The 21,674-nt window shown below is 29.8% G+C and overlaps 3 protein-coding genes and 1 long non-coding RNA gene across 5 annotated transcripts in view; 3 read left to right on the plus strand and 1 right to left on the minus strand.

Annotated features, from left to right (window-relative positions):
* The window catches only part of LOC132904603 (tyrosine kinase receptor Cad96Ca-like), a 70,313-nt gene extending 62,331 nt beyond the window's left edge, over nt 1-7,982 (plus strand). The window contains exons 5-8 of the mRNA XM_060955255.1: nt 386-559; nt 1,669-2,019; nt 3,634-3,939; nt 7,356-7,982. Of these exons, the coding sequence (XP_060811238.1) occupies nt 386-559; nt 1,669-2,019; nt 3,634-3,939; nt 7,356-7,592 (1,068 nt within the window). The 3' untranslated portion in view covers nt 7,593-7,982. The remainder of the gene's footprint in view (nt 1-385; nt 560-1,668; nt 2,020-3,633; nt 3,940-7,355) is intronic.
* Nucleotides 4,940-6,246, plus strand: LOC132904619 (uncharacterized). The gene is made up of 3 exons (XR_009657629.1): nt 4,940-5,286; nt 5,386-5,505; nt 5,579-6,246. It is a non-coding gene; the product is annotated as an uncharacterized LOC132904619 (long non-coding RNA).
* A 4,849-nt stretch (nt 7,983-12,831) lies between the features above and the next one.
* LOC132904612 (terpene synthase) lies at nt 12,832-15,647 on the plus strand. Its single transcript, XM_060955271.1, has 7 exons — nt 12,832-13,001; nt 13,138-13,292; nt 13,454-13,598; nt 13,687-13,807; nt 13,881-14,020; nt 14,081-14,183; nt 14,257-15,647. The coding sequence occupies exons 1-7, from the start codon at nt 12,945-12,947 to the stop codon at nt 14,457-14,459; spliced, it is 924 nt and encodes a 307-aa protein (XP_060811254.1). The 5' UTR covers nt 12,832-12,944; the 3' UTR covers nt 14,460-15,647.
* Nucleotides 15,648-16,893: 1,246 nt separating this feature from the next.
* The window catches only part of LOC132904615 (uncharacterized), a 234,780-nt gene continuing 229,999 nt past the window's right edge, over nt 16,894-21,674 (minus strand). For both annotated transcript variants that reach the window (XM_060955277.1, XM_060955278.1), the window contains exon 6: nt 16,894-17,705. In XM_060955277.1, coding sequence (XP_060811260.1) covers nt 17,634-17,705 — 72 coding nt within the window. In that variant the 3' untranslated portion in view covers nt 16,894-17,633. The remainder of the gene's footprint in view (nt 17,706-21,674) is intronic.

A 21,674-nucleotide genomic window follows, 5' to 3' on the forward strand; every position in this document is an offset into this window, starting at 1 on the left:
ATAAATAAATTTTGTATTATTATTGTAATAATATTTTACACTATCGACATTGTAAAATATTATTATTCATCGCGGCATATAGTTACACAGAAGTCTATCTTAATACTATGAAAAGGACATAATTAAACATTGCACACACTTTTCATAATATAAATCTTTAACATAACATTTTATACATTTTTCAAATATTTTTATAATTTAATATAGTTATCTTTAATATAAATTTTTTAACAATTCTTTTTTCAATAATTAAAAAATAATTTATTCATTAACATTTACAAGTTTTAGTACGCGTGATCAATTTATTGTAAAAGAAGTGAAGTAATTGAATACAATTTTTTTAGAACTGTTGGAAACAATAATTTTCTTGTATTTGTTTGTATAGAAAGAACAAGCTTCGGTCAGTGTCTCAAATATATCGGACGATCCATCGCTCGTCTTAAAAAGATGGCGAGGACCAAAAGCGCATAACAATCGGTACGAACCCTGGGAAAAAGAGAATCAAAGTGCACAGAACAAACAAGAAGACAAATGGGAATTTCCACGGCATCGATTAAAGGTTGGTAATTATAACAATTTAGAAACAATTCGCTTCGAAACAAATATGGTAATTATTTGATTACAAATTTACAGTTTCCCACAAATTGCAATTTAAGATGTACAATAAAATCAATCAAATTTAATCTTTTCATAAGATGCCCCAGAACCCAAATACATACATTGTATTTTATATTTTCGATATTCCTGATATATAAAGTTATTTTCCTATATTTTGATCTTAATACATTTTCTAATAATTACATGCATGTAATTACATGCAATATAAGCTACGCGATTAACAGACTGCAACAAATCCACTGTTTGTTATGAAACAGCTAAAGAAATGGAATCTATAATAATAATTAACACGTTCGTCGCCCAGCGTCATTCGGCTGTTTCCTGCGAGGCCCAAATGCGACCACCAGTACGCAGAACGTGAATAGAGCAACAAGCAGGAATTCATCGTTTATCGCCTTCGATTCATTGTTTATCCCCTTCGATTCATTATAAAGAAAAGATTATTTATTTCTGAAATGCAGAAAGCGATAGCTATCAAGCTAGAGTATTCCGAGGGACCTCATGGCAGATATCTCGGATTTTCCATTTAGTCGAGAAGCATACTTGTGAGACGTACATCAGTGATTTTTTCCTCAAAATGTTCGGTAAACAGTGTGAAAATATATTTGAAAGTGAGGAGAGTAGTGATAACGGAGTCCAACTATTTTTCCAAGTGCCCAAAATCACCCGAAACGTGTTTGGAATGTTTTAACGAATACCATACGATATAGGATAATGTAATATATTATCCGGAATATAAATTAATAAAAAGTAAGGTATAATGTGTTTTTAATATTTCTATGTTGTATATCCTATATATAATATCGTATATTTAATTAATTAACTCGAACAAGAAGAGCGTCACCATACTTGACGGGGCCCCCACGGAAGTATACCCGTCGCATAGATATGTGCGACGTGGCGACGAACGTGTTAATGTCTAAGCACTGTAACAATTTTGAAAATAATATTTTGTATAGGGTTTATTAATAACTTGAAATACAATAATGCATAAATATCTGCAATCTAAGAATTAACTAAATTCCTTATTTTTCAAATCTTGTTCAACAGGTCTTTAATATTCTCGGCGAGGGTTGCTTCGGTCAAGTTTGGAAATGCGAGGCCTTAGATATTGATGGGAAATCAGGAGCAACCATTGTGGCGGTGAAGACGTTAAAAGAAAATGCCACTGAAAGAGAGCGGCTAGATCTTGCACAAGAGTTACGAGTCATGAAAAATTTGGATCCCCATCCCAACGTAGTCAGATTGTTAGGTTGTTGTACAGAACGCGAACCGATGTTCGTAATTTTAGAATACGTAAGCGGTGGAAAGCTACAAAGCTTTCTAAGAGCATCTAGAGAAGAAAGAAATCATGGTGGACCCGGATTGACGTCCAGGGACTTGACTGGATTTGTTTACCAGGTATAATATTTTATTAAATCGCATTTTATCCGTATTGCGTCATTGATGACTTGCAATTGTTTCAATTGTTGTTTCTACAACTGTTAGGAAATTTTATAATTCATGCTTTTCTGAAAAATATAAAAAATATAAAAAATATAAAAAAAATATAAAATATACGTTTAGGAGATAAAATAATTGTACTGCTTTGTATTTTGAGCATTAATTGGATTATTGTCGCCTTTGGCATATATTTGATTCAATCATATCAATTGTTTATATCATCTGGCAACTAAGTGAAACTGTTTTGATTGTAAGGAATGTAAGCGACATTCAAATATGTATTGATAAAAATGAATAGGATAATGCTTTCAGTGACATAGATATACAAAGTAAACATTCTGACGATGATACTGATACAGAAAATGGAGGTGATGATGAAGAAACTTTTAATAGAAAAGACAGAAGAGAATATTTTATGGTCGCAAGTGCTTTAAATGGTAAAGTGTTATATCTTATTGGTGAAAAAAATAAAAAATAAAAATAAATATAAATTAAAATACATAAATCAAATTTTATATATCTTTATCATACAAAGCTTATTACATAATACATGCCTATTGGTTAAAATTTACATATACGTAACTGATTATTAAATCCTAAGAATGGGATCCGTCGTATCCCGTAAAATCCCGTGTTTTGCGAATCCGTATTATACGAAAGAAGAAATTAATAGAAAAAATAAAGTTAGGTGTTGCAAAAATTAACAAAAATATACTACTTTCTTTTTGTAACTAAAAGCATTATGCTTATTAAACAATGAGTAATTAATTAAAAGTAAGTAATTAATTAAAATACATAGGCAATAGTTTCTTCTTCATCACTGTTAAACATTATTAAACGAGAGTCTTCTTTTCCTGGTAAAATGTCTTCATCTTCCGAGCTTCGTTCATTTGTCTATGGTTTCTACTTATATCTAATTTCTACTTATATCGAAAAATCTCCGAGGAGCAAAACGTTAATATTCCACGAACTAAAAACAAATTTGAAATTTCAATATTCAAAAATCCCGTACGCAAATTTAAAGTGTTAAAGGATTTCCTCAATTCTCAAACTGTGTTACACGAATGCCGTTTTATGCGCAAATTTTCCCAAACCTCGATCCTTCAAGCGAATCCGTAGTGTAACTAATTTTTCCGGTAAAGAATATGCACCCTGAATATTAAATTTAATTATCATAATTATTAAATTTAAAAATTTATATGTTATTTTCTATTTGTATTATTGCATGCTGTAACTCAGGTTGTTCACTTTAGTTACAGTACAATTAATACAAGTAAAACACTAATATATATTTCTTCAATTACTAATACATCTAATAGTAAGAGAAAAACATTATTTCTATGAAAGAGAATATTATTATATTTAATAGCGCAAGAACAAAACAAAACATAATCGGTTAGCTGAATCTACTATTAAAAGTAAATATTTTTCAGCGGTTTTAAATATAACTAATAGCTTAATAAAAAATAAAATTAATTAAATATATGATCTCTCAGGTCATTTTTATAATTACTACATTTCAGAAGAAAACATTAATTAATACTATATTCAAGTACTATTTACGTATTATAGATAGCCAAAGGTATGGAATATCTGGCTTCAAAAGGAATTATACACAGAGATCTAGCCGCGAGAAATATATTGATAGACGAGAATCGTGCATGCAAAGTCGCAGACTTTGGATTTGCAAGAGATGTGGCTGCTAATCAAATATACGAAAGGAAGTCCGAAGGTCGGCTGCCCATAAGATGGATGGCACCCGAGAGTCTCTACGATAACATCTTTTCCGTGAAATCGGATATATGGAGTTTCGGGGTACTAATATGGGAGATTGTAACGCTGGGTTCTACGCCTTATCCCGGCTTAGCCGCCGCAGAGGTACGCTATTTCAGAATTTATTTACATTGGAAAGATAATCTTTCGGCTAAAGACTTCTAAACAATGAGATCAAATATTTGTCATTTAATCTGCTATCATGTATCTCCGCTTGATGTGATCACATTGAAGGAGTGGATTTACTTTTGATGAAGACAATCGCATAAATATTTGATACTTTATTTCAATGAAGATTTAATTATTAAGATTAATTTATTCAAAATTGGAAAGGTTTTCTTTCAACTAAAGATTTCTAAACAATAAGATCAAATATTTGTCATTTAATCTGCTATCACGTATCTCCGCTTGATGTGATTACATTGAAGGAGTGGATTTACTTTTGATGAAAACAATGGCATAAATATTTGATACTTTATTTCAATGAAGATTTAATTATTAAGATTAATTTATTCAAAATTCGAAAGATTTACTTTCGACTAAAGATTTCTAAACAATAAGATCAAATATTTGTCATTTAATCTGCTATCACGTATCTCCGCTTGATGTGATTACATTGAAGGAGTGGATTTACTTTTGATGAAAACAATGGCATAAATATTTGATACTTTATTTCAATGAAGATTTAATTATTAAGATTAATTTATTCAAATTCGAAAGATTTACTTTCAACTAAAGATTTCTAAATAATAAGATCAAATATTTGTCATTTAATCTGCTATCACGTAGCACCGCTTGATGTGATTACATTGAAGGAGTGGATTTACTTTTGATGAAAACAATAGCATAGATATTTGATACTTCGTTTCAGTGAAGATTAAGACACATGTGAATTATCTCAATAAAATATACTATCAATAGTTTGAATGGAATTAGTATAAATTATAAATTTTTTATGCGAAAAAAGTCTAAATTCTGTCTTGCAAGAATGATGCCAAAATGGACACATTTTGTAATATCATTTGTTTCAATCGTGTGAAAAGAAATGTACAATACACGTATTTTTATACGTATTTAATTCTAGAATATTATGTAGAGGATGAGTTAAATGCATGCCCATACTCTAATGGGCGAACGTACGCAAATGTAGAATAAGCAGAAAACGTCATACGAACACATGCCTTACGCGCCATATTTTTCGAATTAGATATAAATAATTAAAGACAATGTTTCTGAGCTTTCCTCTTGTTTCGCTTTTACCGTAAGAATATTCAGCTTCTTCGCGAAGTGATGGTTAGGCTTAGGTGTATGGCCGTCATAACCTACATCCATTAAGCTTTTGTTTCTGAAGCCATCTTGAATATATGGTGTATTCAACGCAGGTGGAATCTGCGAAGACGGATACAAAGTAGATTTAAAACTATTTGAAGAATTCTTGGTATTTTCGAGCGGGTATGGAATATGGAATATTTTAATAATTTAATAATGTTAAGATGTATAGTGGCATAAGTTGTGGCACGAGACGTACTTTTTGAACTTTTTCTGTAATAGCTGCCTATAATTCGAGAGCTAAGATATAAGCGAATATCACGTAAGAAACACAAGAAATCACGAAATTAACATATCACCGGTGATCTCCTCGTGTCATAGTTTGAACGTTTTACAAGTAAGGTAAAAAATTTGAACTTTAAATATAGTAGTTAAATTTATTGTACCTAACCCCAACCTAACTCTAATCCAACAGAGTGACGGTTCAGAGCGTTATAACAAAGAAGGTGTTGAGCGCTGATTTGGGAGAGTGTTTATACTAAGAGGTTATCGATGGATTTATTTACACTGGTATGGGCATTCTGTTACACTCTGTGGATATTCTGTTACTATCACATTTATGGTGCCGATGACTATATCAAACAGGAAGTTCCCCTTACCATATTACTGCTTATGTCTGGAATTACGATACCTTTCGAATATTTCTTAATTGCTTTATCTGTGTGTAGGTATACCTACGTGTAGGTTTGCCTCCGGAACTATGGGCATGCCTTTATGACTCATCCTGTGTAACGTAAAGATCAACAATTGTTTGTTTTAAGTTAATCAAAACAATTTTGATTAAACCAATTTCAATGAAAAAATATTTTGCCTACTAAACATCCCACACATACGGTATAGGTATTATTTTCATTCTATCTTACTTTTATCAGATAACCATCAAAGAGTATTTAATCACCATATAATATACCATAATATATACCAGTAACACGTTATTGGAATAATTGAATTTTTCATATAATAGAATAACTTTGTCTTCACATGAAAAAATAATACTAATTTTCAACTGACTTGTTAATATTAATAATAAGAAAAAACAAAGACACAAATATAAAACAAAATTACAATAAAAATATAACAATTTCTGAAAAAATATAAAATTTATATAAGAATTTAATAATTTTAGTTTCCATTCTTATTTTTCAATCTTTGTAAGGACTACCCCATAATTTTTCATTAATTGATATCCTGATATTTTGATAATAGAGCTTCTATTATGCTCAAATGAAGAGTGCTTATAGAAAACACTGTATTGTAGTAAGAAAGTACTAAAATTGAAAAACTTTTATTGGAAAATGTACTAAAATTGAAAAACTTTTATTGGAAAATGTACTAATTGCAAAAATACTAATGAAAATACTGTAGTATGGAATTTAACTACAGTTTCCTGTTCTAAATAGTTACTAGTAATGCTGAAAGATAGTGTTAAAATGTTGTCTTTATAGAGAAAAATATAACTGTCATTAAACATTAGTTAATTGTTTCTTGGTTTTTGTCTATAGCGTCTATATAAATGAATAGAACATTGAGCTTTCTTTACAGTTAATAGATGGCACATGCAGGATTTTCTATAGATATATTTTTCTGTTTTATCAATTTGGATTACATTAATGCTTAAGGATATTTTTCATTCTATCTTACTTTTATCAGATAATCATCAAAGCGTATTTAATCGCCATATAATATACCATAATATATACCAGTAACACGTTATTGGAATAATTGAATTTTTCATATAATAGAATAACTTTGTCTTCACATGAAAAAATAATACTAATTTTCAACTGACTTGTTAATATTAATAATAAGAAGAAACAAAGACACAAATATAAAACAAAATTACAATAAAAATATAACAATTTCTGAAAAAATATAAAATTTATATAAGAATTTAATAATTTTAGTTTCTTGGCTTTTGTCTATAGCGTCTATATAAATGAATAGGACATTGAGCTTTCTTTGCAGTTAATAGATGGCACATGTAGGATTTTCTACAGATATATTTTTCTGTTTTATCAATTTGGATTACATTAATGTTTAAGGATATTTTTCCTCCTGAAAAACTTGTTTCTTGGCATTTGCAGTGTTTTCTATAAGAAATTTTCAAATATTTGTATACAATACTTCTACTAGCTATTTGATTAGGATAAGTATTTAATTAAGATATATTAATGTATAATCTTTTCTTGTAGGTAATGAGGAGAATCAAAGAGGGCTACAGACTAGACAGGCCAGAACACTGCAAGAGAGAACTTTATAACATTATGTATTATTGTTGGGACAAAGATCCAGCATGCAGGCCATCCTTTGGGGAACTCGTCAGTTTAACAGAAGGCCTTTTACTCGACGAAACCGATTACATCGAATTAGATAGGTTCCCGGATCATTCGTATTATAATGTACTCAATCTCAGCGGGGAGAAATTGTAAACGACGTACTCATAATAGTATATTAAGTACAGTGGGTACCATTGACATTCGCTAATTATTCTCAAATAATAAAAATCGTGTACAGTTTTAAAGTATAGCTAATAAATATTGTTCAGTTCGAAAGATTTTATTGAATCAAGTACAGAATACTAAAATTCGATTCTTAAAAAATTGATATCTGCGTTATTTCGTCAAACATGACTGATTTGTATGAATGTTCAATATTATAATTAGGTTTGTAATTATAAATGACTCGATTATATAGTTTTTTAAGTCTTTCAGTCTGTAAATACGCAAAACAATTTATAAATCTATTTTGTTATCATGACTGGTTAATGAAATCCAATAATTGTACATAAATTCATTACCAATATAGGTATTTCAAAACCAGTTTACATTGAAATTAAATTAATCGAGAAATTATCCGAATTATGTCAAGTTGTATATAATATAACAAACGAAACTTCTGAACGTTTCACACGTTGAACGAATTACAAATGTGTATTCCGAAGAGAAACGAACGTCGTGAACTAGTCAGAGTTCAAATAAATTTTTAATTTATATTCGCATTAAACTTTACGCACAAATAAGCATACTATATTCTAGAAACTATATGAAAAGAAACAATATGAAATTCAATAATTGAATGCAGAGGAAACATTATGTACTAGTTAAGAAACAATTACTCAAATAATGAAAACTTTTTATATATCGTCGTTCAAGTTTAACAGTGACGCAATTGCAAAACAGTGATTTTTCAGCAGACGGAAAACACTAATTTCATTTATTATTAAGCAGCGAATATAATTAAATTATAATTATATATAATTATAATTATATAATAAGAATATAATTATAATTAAACAGCGAAGGGAATATTTTATTATATTGATAGACAATATTATTGCGTTCTATAGTTACTTTTAAATAAATATATTTTTTTGATCAGAATACATGTCTGCGATGCGACTAACATTTACGCCAATATTACTATAGAGTGCAACAGCAATAACGAATATTTCTGTAACACTCAACGTCGCTTACGGAAAGGACCATTCGTTTATATGGACGTGCGCGTATTTAATATCGCGACTATTTCGTTATTAAGGAGATATTGAACTTTTGATTGATGCGAGCGAGATCGATAAAACTGTTGCAGGATAAATTGTTGCTATTGCATTCATAGCCTCTCTACCATCAGCGATCTGAAATATTAAAAAAATTATGAGACTTTCATACTGAGGAGATTAGATCCTGATATATCCGAGTATAGGCTAGTAACGTACTTACTTAAAATTTATAAATTTGCAATTACGTCATTATTGCGTTGCAACAGCGATATATATTGGTGCAAATTGTACATACGTAAGATTATATACGTAAGATTGTATATACGTAAGATTACGTAAGATTTTTTGTAAGTTATTGTATAGTTATTTTTTATAAGAATAAATCACTCAGTATTGTAATTTGTTTTTCAATGTAGCCATTTAATTGTGGCGAATGAATATGCCGAGACTTCCAGCTGTGCATTCCAATCAGGTAAATATTCCTGTGGGCGTGGCGAAATTGCTCATGGCGGTTTACATGCGCGGCTACCGTACACGTGTCTATTCGGAACAAAAAATAATGTAACCGTGATCAGAGTCAATGCCACGGATATCTCTGTCAACATCATAAAGACACTGAGGGTAAAGGACAATTAAGAATCAAACGGCTGAATGGTCAGTTATGGTAATTAGGCCATTTTTAAGATGCAAACAATGCAAACCATGACTAGCATATTTAAGGAATTATTTGGAATATCTGTCACAATTGTGTTCTGAAATACACAAAGTTGAAACCCTATTCCGTTTATAAAATCGCGATATTTATGAAAACCCTATAAATTCGATACTGCACAAACTTCAGTTTTAATATTCCAATAAAAAATGACAAAGTTTTAAAAAAATGATTTTAGGTACCTTTCTCTGAATGCTTTTCCTTACATCATAACACTGAAAATAATTAAATATTTGCAGCATCTCCTTGAACGCACATTCAAGTATATTTAAAGCAATAAACAACATTTTTTGAATAGAAAATATGAGAAAAAATTACATTTGTACCTTAATTTGATGTCAAATTATATCAATAATGAAAGACATATTTTCTGTTTAATAAAAATTTACTTTCCAATAATTTTTTGTAATTTTACAACACTTCTTTATACAGGGACAATAATAAGCTTTTAATGGCTTGAATCGTGACACTTTTTAACATAATTACAAAACCAAGTTTGTTCAAGATTAGAAACAATGTAATAGCAACGATTATTTGCTATTAGAATAATAAATGGCTGACAGAGTAATCATTCCAACGTTGCCGGCTCTCAGAGGTAGGAACCATCTACGAGAGCCTATAGGGAAATTTCATGAATTTTTCCTAGCGATCACCACACCCAATGAACTTCTATGAAGTGTCCCTTCCCTTTCCTCCTATCCCTTCCCAAGCTTCCCCCAGCTTTTTCACTCTGCTTCTTCCCCCTCCACTTTGCTTCTTCCCCCTCCACTTTGCTTCTTCCTCCTCCACTTTGCTTCTTCCTCTCCCCGCTGCTTTCACGCCACCCACTACCCCTTCCCTGCTCTCTTCCTTTCACGTTCATTTCTCAAACCCTCACCTTTTCTAACCTCACAAGAATAAAAATAAACTACGAATTATGTTCAATGTTATCAGCATATCTTCAGGACAAGAGAAGAAAAAGAATATTATATAGAAGTGCTGCTTATGAATAGCTTAGATGCAGTAAATTACCCTAATGTGATAGATATACAAATCTTACACCAAATATTGTATATCTACGTCGTACCGTCGCGTTAACAATACGTTAAATGCATAAAGGGATAAAAGCATAAATCCAGCCTTATTATACGAGCGTAAGAAGAAATTCTGACTTGGTCTATAGAAAAATTTTGAATGAAAAATGAAACGCGATGAATATCTGCCCTTAAGAAGGTTCAACAAGGTTATCTTTATTTTCTACGAAAAATATTCACTGTATTTCTTGTATTTTGTTTGTTTGGAAATATTAAGAAGTTAAAATTTGTTTAAAAATGTCTTTTTGTAATTTGGATTATATTAAATGGGAAAATGGAATTATTGCAGTACAATATGGGCAATTTAGAAGCATATATAGTAAGATCTGTAGATTATGGAAATGCTGTAGTACTTAAATTAAATCTTAGTCGCAATAAATATTATTTAGTTTCAATATAAACACCCATTTGTTTATTCCGTAACGCACTTGTCCAGAATCTCTTCAAAATTATTTTATAAACGCCTAAAGATCAATTATTAACAAAACACTTGTCAAGGTATAGTTTATACAAATATCTGTTATACAAATAAAATTTTAATTAAAAATGAAAGGTACTTTGTTGATATTAATACCTTTCATAATGTTTAGCCACAACTTTTTATGATGAAAAAAGATAATTTCAGCTATTTTAGTAAATTTCTTAATAATAATAGAAAAATGTAATGAGAATTTCATATACATATGTATATATATGTAGAATGACCCGTACTGCAATATCAAAGATATTGAGCCATTGAAGAACAATTTCCTTTTTTATAACATTTTTCGTGAATTTTATTTCAGTGAGACTGCAATAAACATGCTTAAATAAAATTAACAGATGATGGCATTATTAACTTCTGAAATCCATTTACAATATTTTCATAATATTCTTGTGATTTTGCAATTTCCTTTATTTTATTTAATAAATAACCGTAAAAACAAAAGATATAATCTATAATTGAACTAAACTCTAACGTAAAAATAGAAAAGAGAATTTAGGTTAGGTAATTAAAAACGTTAAGGATAAATTTTCTCAATATTTATTTATTTTTGGAGTACTCTCGTAAATACACATCTTTAATATATTTACGTAAATAATTTGTAAAACAAAAATATAAATCTCGGGTTTCCGGTAATAATAATAATATATATATATATAGTAATATTTATTAACAATTATTTGATTACATTTTATTACACAAAATTATATTGTTTATCTTATATACATTGTATTTTCTTCCAGTCGCAGGGAACGCGATTTCGTGCAAACAGTAGGAAAGTGAGGATAATGATTCACGATGACCATTGGTTATAGCCAATGCTAATAATATGAATAACCGGTCAAAGTGTAAAGTAAAATGTGTCTGCGATCATGATGCAAAGAAATATTAAATTGATTGATTGTATCTTCCACTATTTACAGGAGTTTAAATCAAATCGTAATTGCAACTCGATCATCTACATTGAAAAGTACAAATGTATACAATTTGCTTCATTAATTTCGTCACTTCCTTAGTGTTTATACTATACACATAATCCTGTTTTGCGGCCAAGTTTCAGGACAAAATACAACACAAACAGGAATACACAAAAACCACGCTCCACTGCGACTTAAATCCAAAAAATAAAAATAAATACAAAAGTCGAAAAACCACGACACATAATAGAGCATGGCTACGCCGTACCGACACGTGTCGGTACTTTTGCCTAACACACTAAAAAAAAATCAAATCTTGTCAAAATAATTAAAAAAAAAAAGTACTATACACATAGAAGAGAAATCAGGTAAAGTATATATTTTTCCTTCGCGCGAATGATTTTTCTGATATTCAATAACCCATGTTGCAAATTTTTGTAAAGCAAGAATGCAAGATATACGTTTCAATTATTAAATATTATTTTTTATTTAAAGATGGAATAACTAACGAAATTAAAATCGTCTTCAATGTATGCAGAATTTTAGCATCATTATTTCTTAATTTTGAATGTATTCCGATTACTTTCTTGAATAATCTGTTAGAATTGAACGAGCGAAAGAAAAAGATATAGTCACAATTTGCTTAGTTTTTAAAATATTAATAAATGTAATGCGATTACTTTGCGATTCGAAGTGCGAATACTTTTTGTAGATATTGAATAAGTAGTACATAATAATCATAAGAACTACGTATACTACTATTTTACAATGCTAAAACAGATTTCTAAATCATAAGTAAATTATAATATTAATACACGTATTTTTAGGTCTCAAACTTATCTGTCTGCCTTTGTACATACGAAATACAGAGGTTCTTGCATAATGTTACCTCTGGATCCCGTATATAAGTACAACACGTGATCGCGTAGCAGACGACGCAGCGTCAGTTAGTATTGGGATATCGGCTTGTACGCACGCGATAGCTCGACAAGTTCGCCAGTATAATTGATTTTCTCGTTTGCGTTATTCTTAAGTGATCGCATTTAGTCGAATAGTTACGATCTAACTCGAAACATAGACTGTGCTGAAATATATTATGGAGCAAAATAAGAAGACACCTTATTCGCATTCTGGTGACAAGGAAGAAGATGAGGTTAGATTATGTTTCGTTATGAATCATTGACAATTAGGTTAAGAAATATGTCAAAATGACAAGTATGAATCTCGTATACTGTCATATTGCGTGTGATCGTGTTTTAATAATTTAAAGCGAATATGATCTTTTGTAGATATTATTGCTACCACTTACTTACATTCTCCAAATTCCTGGAAAACAAATTAGGGGCAAATTAATACAAGCTTTCAATTACTGGTTAAAAATACCGCAAGATAAATTCAACGCTGTCGCAGATATTATACAGCTACTTCATACCTCCAGTCTCCTGTAAGTTTACAAATCACATATATTTTGAAAATATAAAATATCAACCAACATCTTCCCATTTTTTTTCGATATTTTCCTCTTATCCATTGTTACATTAAAAATGGAAGGAAAAGATTAATTATTATGGTATTTACAAAATATTTATGTATTAATATTTTCAGACTTGATGACATTCAAGATAATTCAGTTCTAAGAAGGGGCATTCCTGTAGCTCATAATATTTATGGCATAGCAAGTACAATAAATGCTTCAAATTACGGTATATTTATCGCTTTAGAAAAAGTAATGGCTTTAAATCATCCTGAGGTAAACATGCTATATAAAAATTCTCCTATCGTTATTGTAGATTTTCATATTAATAAAATTATTTTAATAATATTAAAATTGATATTAGGGTATACAAGTATATTTGCAACAGTTATTAGAACTTCATAGAGGACAGGGTATGGAACTGTATTGGAGAGATAATTATGTGTGTCCCTCCGAAACAGCATATAAACAAATGATAATCCGAAGTAAGTTTTACGTAATTTATATTAATTAATTTCATGTGATTTCAATAACATATTTTTTCATTTTTTCTTATAGAAACTGGTGGGCTTTTTAATATGGCTATAAGATTAATGCAATTATTTTCGGACTCTAAAGAAGATTACTCATCTTTAGTTAGTGCGTTAGGACTTTACTTCCAAATTCGAGATGATTACTGTAACCTATCCTTAAAAGAGGTAAGTTTCTAGATCTAATGAATAAATTGATATTATAATATATATTAATCAATTTTACAGTATGCCCTTAATAAAAGTTATTGCGATGATCTCTCAGAAGGAAAATTTAGTTTTCCCATTATACATGCTTTACGGACCCATCCAGAAGACAGACAGATATTAAGTATCCTTTACTCAGAGATGTTATTTTTAAAATATATTTGAATATTATTATTCCTTAATCATTCTTAATAAAGGTATTCTTAAACAACGCACTAAGGATAACGAGGTAAAACGGTATTGTGTTAGCTTGTTAGAAAAGTTTGGATCTTTCACCTACACAAGAACCGTGTTGGAAGACATGGACAAAGAAGTAAGGAAGAAGATTCAATGTCTAGGTGGAAATCCTTTATTAGTACGATTGTTAGATGAATTGATGAGCTGGAAACATGATTTTTAGCAACATAATAAAAATGATAAAAAAGAAGCACTTTGATTATATTTTACCATTTGCATTATGTATATACATATCTAAGTTATGTATATTTCATGTTTTTTATGATTAGTAGATATCTGATAGTTAAGACCCACAATCTGATATAATGTCTGTAAGGGAAAAATGTTATAGAGGTGTTTGTGATTCTTTTCTTTGATATGTAAATAATACATATCATTAATGATTAAAATTATTTTAAAATTTATATATAAAGAATAATGTGTCTTTTTTTTCCTTGGGCCGTTTATTAAATCATTGTAGTTGAAGTTCAAATGCTAGTTGCTATATAGAGTATACTACATGAAAATATTAACATAACATATTAAATTTTGTAATAAAAAATGTAATAAGTGAAATACTTTCCAGTAATACAAATGACTTGGTGTTTTAGTATAAATCTGTCAGCATTTTTTTTAATAAATAAATATTTATAAGTATGCAAGCACGTATTTATTTTTTAAATTAAGTTCATTATTATGATTTCATATGTTCTTTACAAACAGTACAAATGTAGATTACTAGTTTTGCTAAACATGAAACTTAATAATTTGAGATTATTCTCAATTGCCTTTTAATATATATTTCATAATAGACAACTGTATATTGATTCTGATAGAATATTTTTAACAAAAGATTATTTCGATCATAGTAAATATCTAAAAAAGCCTAAGAATATTTTAAGAATATTGTATTTATATACGTTGAACAATTAGAAGAAAAGTGAAATCAATTTATTATTTTATATACATAATTACTAATATGTTTATTGAATAAAGTGATCATTACTGTATCATACTCTTTATGTATTCGGTATGAAATAATGATAATAAATAAATCTAAATTTTCTTGTGAATGAAATGAAAGTTATATTATAATAAAGAAGTAGTGTGAAATGATTTTAGCAATTACGTTTTCGCGAACTTTTATCATCATTTAGTAATTATATTAAATAATTTAGTAAGTATATTAAATAATATTGAACTTATAATTAGTATCAACTGCTTGTATGGAAATTTTACTCCTGACTTGTACCTTATGGAATCATGCATTGTACGAATTAGTAATGTGATATACACAACATGTATTATTACGTACCAAAACCATTTGTAATTAATAAATACATATATCTTCATTAAATTTAAGCAGCACATATACGAGGTGTCCCATTTTAATCTCTCCAGGAAAATATATCGGGAGATATGAGAAATATAAAAAAAAATGTTTCAACGGAAAGTTGGAGCATATTGAGGAAGACAGATTGCGTTGTCATTGTAATTAACCTAGCAATGATACTGAAAAATCTTTCCGAGGTTAACTTTGAATTTTTTAATTAGAACTTATATTTTTCAAATTTCTTTCACAAAATAACTTTCCTTCCTTTCGACTTTAAGGCATAAAATGACGCATAAGAATTATTTGTAGTCGAAACTATAGTCGTATGAAACAAAATCAATCTCGAAATCTTGTTTGGGTTTTCGAAAATCTCGGAAATCCTGAGATTTCCGATTCTAAGGTATTTTCGGGACCTGTCAATCCGACCCGATCTTTTCCCGATCTGTCCCGAACATTGGATTCCCAACATTTTCGGGATTTTGCACACCCTTACAAAAAGATTATGTTTTGAATCGAAAATCGAGTTCTGAAATAATGGTATCCGAATATGTTTACGCGTCGACAAACTTTCGGGATCCTGATCGGCAGCCGATTATACTAAGTATAATGATATAGGTGGGCTTATTTCTGTATCTCCATTCGAGCAAGTAAAAATATAAATGAACACTCACTCATACGATTGTTAACAAATGTAACAATATGTTGCATTAATAATCAGTTGTAACAAACAGTTACAGTGTTTTTTCGAAGCTATTTAAATACAAACGTCTACTTTAAGCTCTATAAGCTATTATTATTTCTACAGTTACATGTTTGTAAATAAATATGACACGCATAAAACGAAATGTGCCGTTTACTAACGAAATGTGTCACATAATCTATTAATCGCTTATATTATTATTCATCATGAATTTGAGATTGCATTTTTCGTTACTATATTTTAAACGGTAATAAATTTAAAATTTTCACATAATAAAGTACCAACATTTAATAAGATTTCATTGACATCGTTTTTTATTAGAAATTCTATTTTATCATTGTTTATTTTGAAATATAAAATTTCATGAATAAAAATTATTTTAACAAAATTTATTCTTATTTTAAGTAAAAGATATAAAATTATATTCATATATAAGTGAAAAATGTATAGTTTTGTTAAAGAAATGTTTTAATTCTATAATCTTCTCTATCATATGTAAGTTCTTTTAACCTTTATAAAATCATATATATTTATTTTATTAAGTAAAAGCTCTCAAATTTATGATTGTATTTCTTATCCATAACCTTTTTATTCTTAGAACGCATCTACGTACACCGAACCTCTTTTTACATCGCTTTTCACACAAACTACAACCGATTACAATTAATCATTTAAAAACATCTATTAATGATATATAAACGAAAATATGATATTATACCTCAGAGTGCGACAAACTGTTAACAGTTTTCTTTTAATTAACATTCGAACGAACGCTTAACGAGGTGCTCACACTTATCGAAAGGAACTCTGATCGATTAAAGGCCGATTTTACAGGAATGTTCCCTTTCTCTATTCTACTTCAACAGTATATATCGACTCGTAAGAAAGTCGAAGCTACGCAAAAAGAAAACAATAAACCTCGAGCAACCTTCAATTTCGCGTATTTCTCTTTTACTGCGTGGATCTTTGGTCGAATTTTTCAACGTTACTTGTAACCTATTTCCGTTTACCCTAACCTGTTTTCTCGAACATCACTTTTCGCCCGTAAACTTCGTTCAAAATGTTCCATTGTTCCTATTTTTACAAACCTTCCAAACACGCAGACCTCTCCCTCTTCTTCCTGTATGTTATGTTTTCGTGAAGACATCAGCTTTTGTACGACGTGGAAAAAGCCAAAATTTTGATGTTGCTTGCGAAACGCCAAAATTAACAGCATTCCCTCTGTCGGCCATCAACGACTAAGATACCGTTGCGATCTGACATGTCCTTTGTTCCGGTTCACTGTTCTCGTCCGATTCGCTCGCCCACGAGGGTTGACGTTCGTGTCATATTTCCCCATCGCTATCTCCCACTCGGCCAGTTGGTCCCGAAACGCCATCGTCCAACACTTCTGTCACCTTGCATCATATATTTGCTTTTAGAAAATAATCTTTTCTTTGTGGTTGGAGAAACGAATTGATATTATGTAGGATAAATAGAACATTAGGAGATGAACTGAATGATAAATATATAAACTCACCGTTACGCATTGCTGTATTATCTTATTTGTACAGCTTGAATAATCGCGGAAGGAGTTACAATAGTAATCATTTATAAAAATATTTGTTTTAAAATTCATTTTTTTTTTTCAAGATAATAAAACATAATTTATGAAGACTCTTTTGAGCCATGTATGAAAAATTATGTACATAAGTGTTCGTCACTTCACGTTCAAGCAATTGAAATGTAAAGACAAATAAAATGTTGTTTTCTTTTTGTTATTTAATTTGTACTTTACAATTTATCCAGCTGAACATTTGGTAAATTTTTTTAACTTAATTGCTAAGTAACACGTGGATGGCTATCATCGAGTTTGACTATCTTATTTCTTTAGTGAGGTCAGTTTTCTTTTTAGTTTTCTTTCTATGAGAGTTTTGCTCGCTTCAGCAGCCAGCTGGTTTCGATGTGTTGCCGTTCTTTCCTTGTATCATATGTATTTACGACATAAAAGATATAACTTAGAAAAAACGAAGCTGGCACCTCGCTGTGCTGTGTTTTATTTTTTTTTCACCAATAAGACATAACACTTTACCAAATGTCCATAAGGACAAATTGTAAAAAACCAAAATAAAATAAAAAAAAAAATATGTATTTACGTTTCTCTTTTCTAGTTCCAATTAGTTATACCAAGTGCATACGTTCAGAATGTGAATTTATCCCTGTTAATCTGCTGGCAATGAATAATTTAAAAAATTACTATCGTGAAACTCTTGAACATAGGGTTCACGATACTGCTGAAGATAATCAAGTACTCGCAGACAGATTAAGCTTCTTAGGACAGAAGCCGATTCAATTATATGCATCCACTACCAAAAATATATTTCCTAGCAAAAAACAAACTATTATAATCGATTCTGTTGAAGACGCCAATAAAAATTACGCTTCTATCTTAGATAAAATAATGACCAAGATGCTATATGATTTTGGAAGTCGAAAACAACTCTGTTGTTGCGGTTGTGATGAGCCGTGCGGAGACAAGTAAAATCTAGAATAAATCTTAGTAGCAATTTCCAGGCTAACAGAAACGATTCAGAGAACATAGACGAATTACAAAAAATAAAAACTATTGTCAACAATTTAGTTAAAAATTTTTATCGCATCCCGATCGGTGAACATCCTCGCGTAGACGAAGAAATAATGCCATTTAAAAGGAAAGTGCTGCTTAAAACAATACGTGCTCAGAAGACCAAAGAAATGGGGCTATAAGGCTTTTTTATTGTGCCATTCGAATCGATTTCGACTTCGATTTACAATTCTGAAATTTATACTGGTAAAGTAATACACGATCCACAATTATCCGACGCAGAAATTAATGGGAACGTAGTGATAAGATTATAAAAAATTGTACTCGTACAAGTGTTTCGCAAGATTTAATTCGACAATTTGTTTTTAAGCGTTCCCCTGTTTGTCGAACTAGAAAAAATGGAAATTCGGGGAATTGGAACTGTTTAATCAAATAGATTAAAAAATTGTGAATTTTCATTAGATAAAGTAATTAAAAATAAAGGCAGAGAAACTTCAGAAAAACTCTCTACATGTACACATGGACGATGTCACTGTAAATGCAATTAAATACCACGACAACAAACCGTTCGTTTCATTTACTCGGCACATTTTGCGAAGGTGAACCAATAGGCGTAGTCATGAGGAGGGACAGAAAAATGCAGATCAAATCATTAACGTGGAATGTCTAAATATAATGCAAATATATAACGTGGGTGAAATAGACTTGGTCGATTCACCGATATCACAGTATAGAATAAAAATTCGGTCGAAGAAACGATACCGATGAATGATATTTCACCCATTAGATTTAACGGTAATGATTGCTTGATTATTATATAAAAGAAATTGTTTATCGCACAATGTAATCCACAAGCATCGATATAGTTTGTTGGAATTTAAAACTGGAATTAGGTAAGGAATCAGTAGGAAAAGAGGGTCCTAGTTCAACTTCGATAGATAAACAAATAGAACAGAAAAAAGAAAGAGGATCAAGTGCAACAATTCCAGCGAAAAACGTGCGAAAGGAAGCAGAAAGCCGTAACCGTTGTACGCCGTTGTGACTCTAAAGCTACAAAGCATGATCGTTATAATAAAATCGTTGAAACTATTGAATTCATGGTTAATTTGTATTCAGAGATATATATTTATTGATTGAGAAAGACTGAACATTTTGTTAGTTAAACTTCAAGCGTAGAATATTCCATCTTTTGTTCTATTTTTCAAATTCAGATATTCAAATATCTTCCTTTTAGAAAAGTAAAAATATTTTACTTAATGTAACGCAAATAAGTAAATGAAATAGTATGGTATAAAGCAATATAGTAACTTCAGTAATTACACATTACACAGTCAGTCGGTAGCTCGGTAAAATATGGAATACGCGAGCAAACATTATCTTCACAAAGCGTGTTTACGTATGAAGAATTGAAGCTAAAAAAGTTATCTTACCTTCGTAAGATATTTTAAGTATGTAATAACTTGCGTTATTTTACATATACTTTATGTTGCAAAATGATACCTAATTGCATAGCAAAGCAAAAAGATTTTGACAGATGTTTTATTAGAATATGTTAGAATTTTATATCAATTGGAATATGAAAAAGGATTTATTGAATATGCACAAATATACTGATGTCAACATGCTTGTATAATTCAGGTAAATGAGAAGACTAAAGGAAATAGAGAAATATTATATAAATGTTAAGCTTATTTCATTCGAAACCATCTTTGAAATTATAATTAACAACAGCGTCTTTATTCATCATACACAGTACTGGACAAAATTATAAGATATCTTATATTTAAAGAAAATGTACATTTTATACATATATTGAATATTATGTTTTTATATAATTATTTATTTATTATGTATTTATATTGTATTTATATAGTTATTTATTTATTATGTATTTATATTGTATTTATATAATTATTTATTTATTATGTATTTATTATGTATTTATATAATTATTTATTTATTATGTATTTATATTGTATAAATATAATAAAATATGAATATTATATTTGTATGCAACAAAAAAGTTAGCGGAAGAAATGTTGTAAATTTGAACTGACTTTTGCTGAACAAAATTACAAGACACTTGGGGCGTTTTTCTTCGTCGCTTTTCATGTGACATGATAAGACATTTATTTCTGTTTCTTTAAAATAGTAGTCATCTATTTGATGAAAACTTCGACCTTGAACATAGAGAGCGATAAATGGTAAGCCGTAAACGTCAAAACAAATAAAGACATAGCCAATGTCAATACTCCAAATGCCAATTGTACTGTTTACCGCCTATCACTTCATTCAACAAGGCCGTTATAAAATTAATATGCAAAATATTTATTGGCTTGGCAACTAAGTGATTTCCGATTTTGTTTTTGTTTTTTTTTTGTGTGTTTATTTAGCCAAGACAGTTTTTTATACATTGATTGTAATTCATTTAAACTATGAATTAGCATAAGGTGTGTTAGACAAAGATACCGATACGCGACGGTATGACGTAGCCATGCTATATTATGTATCGTAGTTTTTACAGTTTTTTGTGTTTTTGGATTTAAGCCGCTGGGGAGCGGAGCTTTTGTGTATTCTTGTTTGTGTTGTATTTTGTGTCCTGAAACTTGGCCGCAAAACAGGACGCTTCGGTAGTCTACTTTTTGTGCGCTGTGGGATTTTTGGGAGGGGATGGGATGAGAGGGAGGGAGAGGGGGATATGTCTTTTGTATCTTCAAACGAGACTGACTGCCCTTCGATCATTTCTTTGCCGTGAGACCCCGAACAATTATTATATGGATAAAAAACGTGCTATATAATCTAT

Source organism: Bombus pascuorum, chromosome 2, assembly GCF_905332965.1.
Source record: "Bombus pascuorum chromosome 2, iyBomPasc1.1, whole genome shotgun sequence".
Classification (NCBI taxonomy): Eukaryota; Metazoa; Arthropoda; class Insecta; order Hymenoptera; family Apidae; genus Bombus; species Bombus pascuorum.